Genomic DNA, 824 nt, shown 5'->3' on the forward strand with positions numbered 1-824 from the left:
CAGCAACAATATAATATTATCTAGTTTATAAAGTACGAACAGTTATGACAAATTCAGAAAATACCATATTAGACTAAATAGCAATAATTAGATAGTATTAGATCAAACAGCTTAAAAAATACAAACCTTTATAACAAATTCAGAAAATACCACATTAGATCCAATAGCAACAATTAGACAGTATCGAATTTTTGATACAAATTGGATAAATGGAGACATTAGATCAAACAACAAATGTATAATACTATCTAGTGCATAAAGAATAAACCATTATGACAAATTCAGAAAATACCAAAGTAGACCGAATAGCATAAATTACATCAAGATAGCATCTAATCACTGAGACGATCAAACAGGTACAATTTCATACTATCTAGTTTATAAAGCAAGAACAGTTCAAGAAATACCGAAAAGAGATACGAATATTGCATGGCAGAGCAAGTAGGAAGACGGAAGACATGGTGAAATCCCCAGTATTTTCGAGTAAAAAATTCACCCGTCATTGATTTTGATTTTACTAGTGTTTTGTATCTTAGTATAAAGGATTTGAATCTATAGATTTATGCAATATCCTAAGAAACAACATCATATAAAATCTATATATAATGCGTATAGGAGATGAGGAAACAACATTCATATAAAATCTATAGATTTTTGCAGATCTCCAATTTATTGGAGAAAGAAATGCATATAAGAAATAAGGAAACAATGTGATATAAAATTGATATGAATGATATAGAATTTAAATCTCAAGATTTTGGAATTGAAGTACTCTAGATGGAAGAAGGATGGCAAATGCTCCATTTTGTAACGGCTATAATTGA

General features: G+C 28.8%; 1 protein-coding gene across 1 annotated transcript in view; it reads right to left on the minus strand.

Annotated features, from left to right (window-relative positions):
* The window catches only part of LOC107856123, a gene marked incomplete at its 5' end in the record, with an annotated part of 1,251 nt that extends 794 nt beyond the window's left edge, over positions 1–457 (minus strand). Inside the window, 1 exon segment of the mRNA XM_016701117.2 lies at positions 408–457. Within this exon segment, the coding sequence (XP_016556603.2) occupies positions 408–457 (50 nt within the window).
* Positions 458–824: the final 367 nt, after the last annotated feature.

The sequence above is a fragment of the Capsicum annuum genome, unplaced genomic scaffold, assembly GCF_002878395.1.
Source record: "Capsicum annuum cultivar UCD-10X-F1 unplaced genomic scaffold, UCD10Xv1.1 ctg42400, whole genome shotgun sequence".
In the NCBI taxonomy this organism is placed as follows: Eukaryota; Viridiplantae; Streptophyta; class Magnoliopsida; order Solanales; family Solanaceae; genus Capsicum; species Capsicum annuum.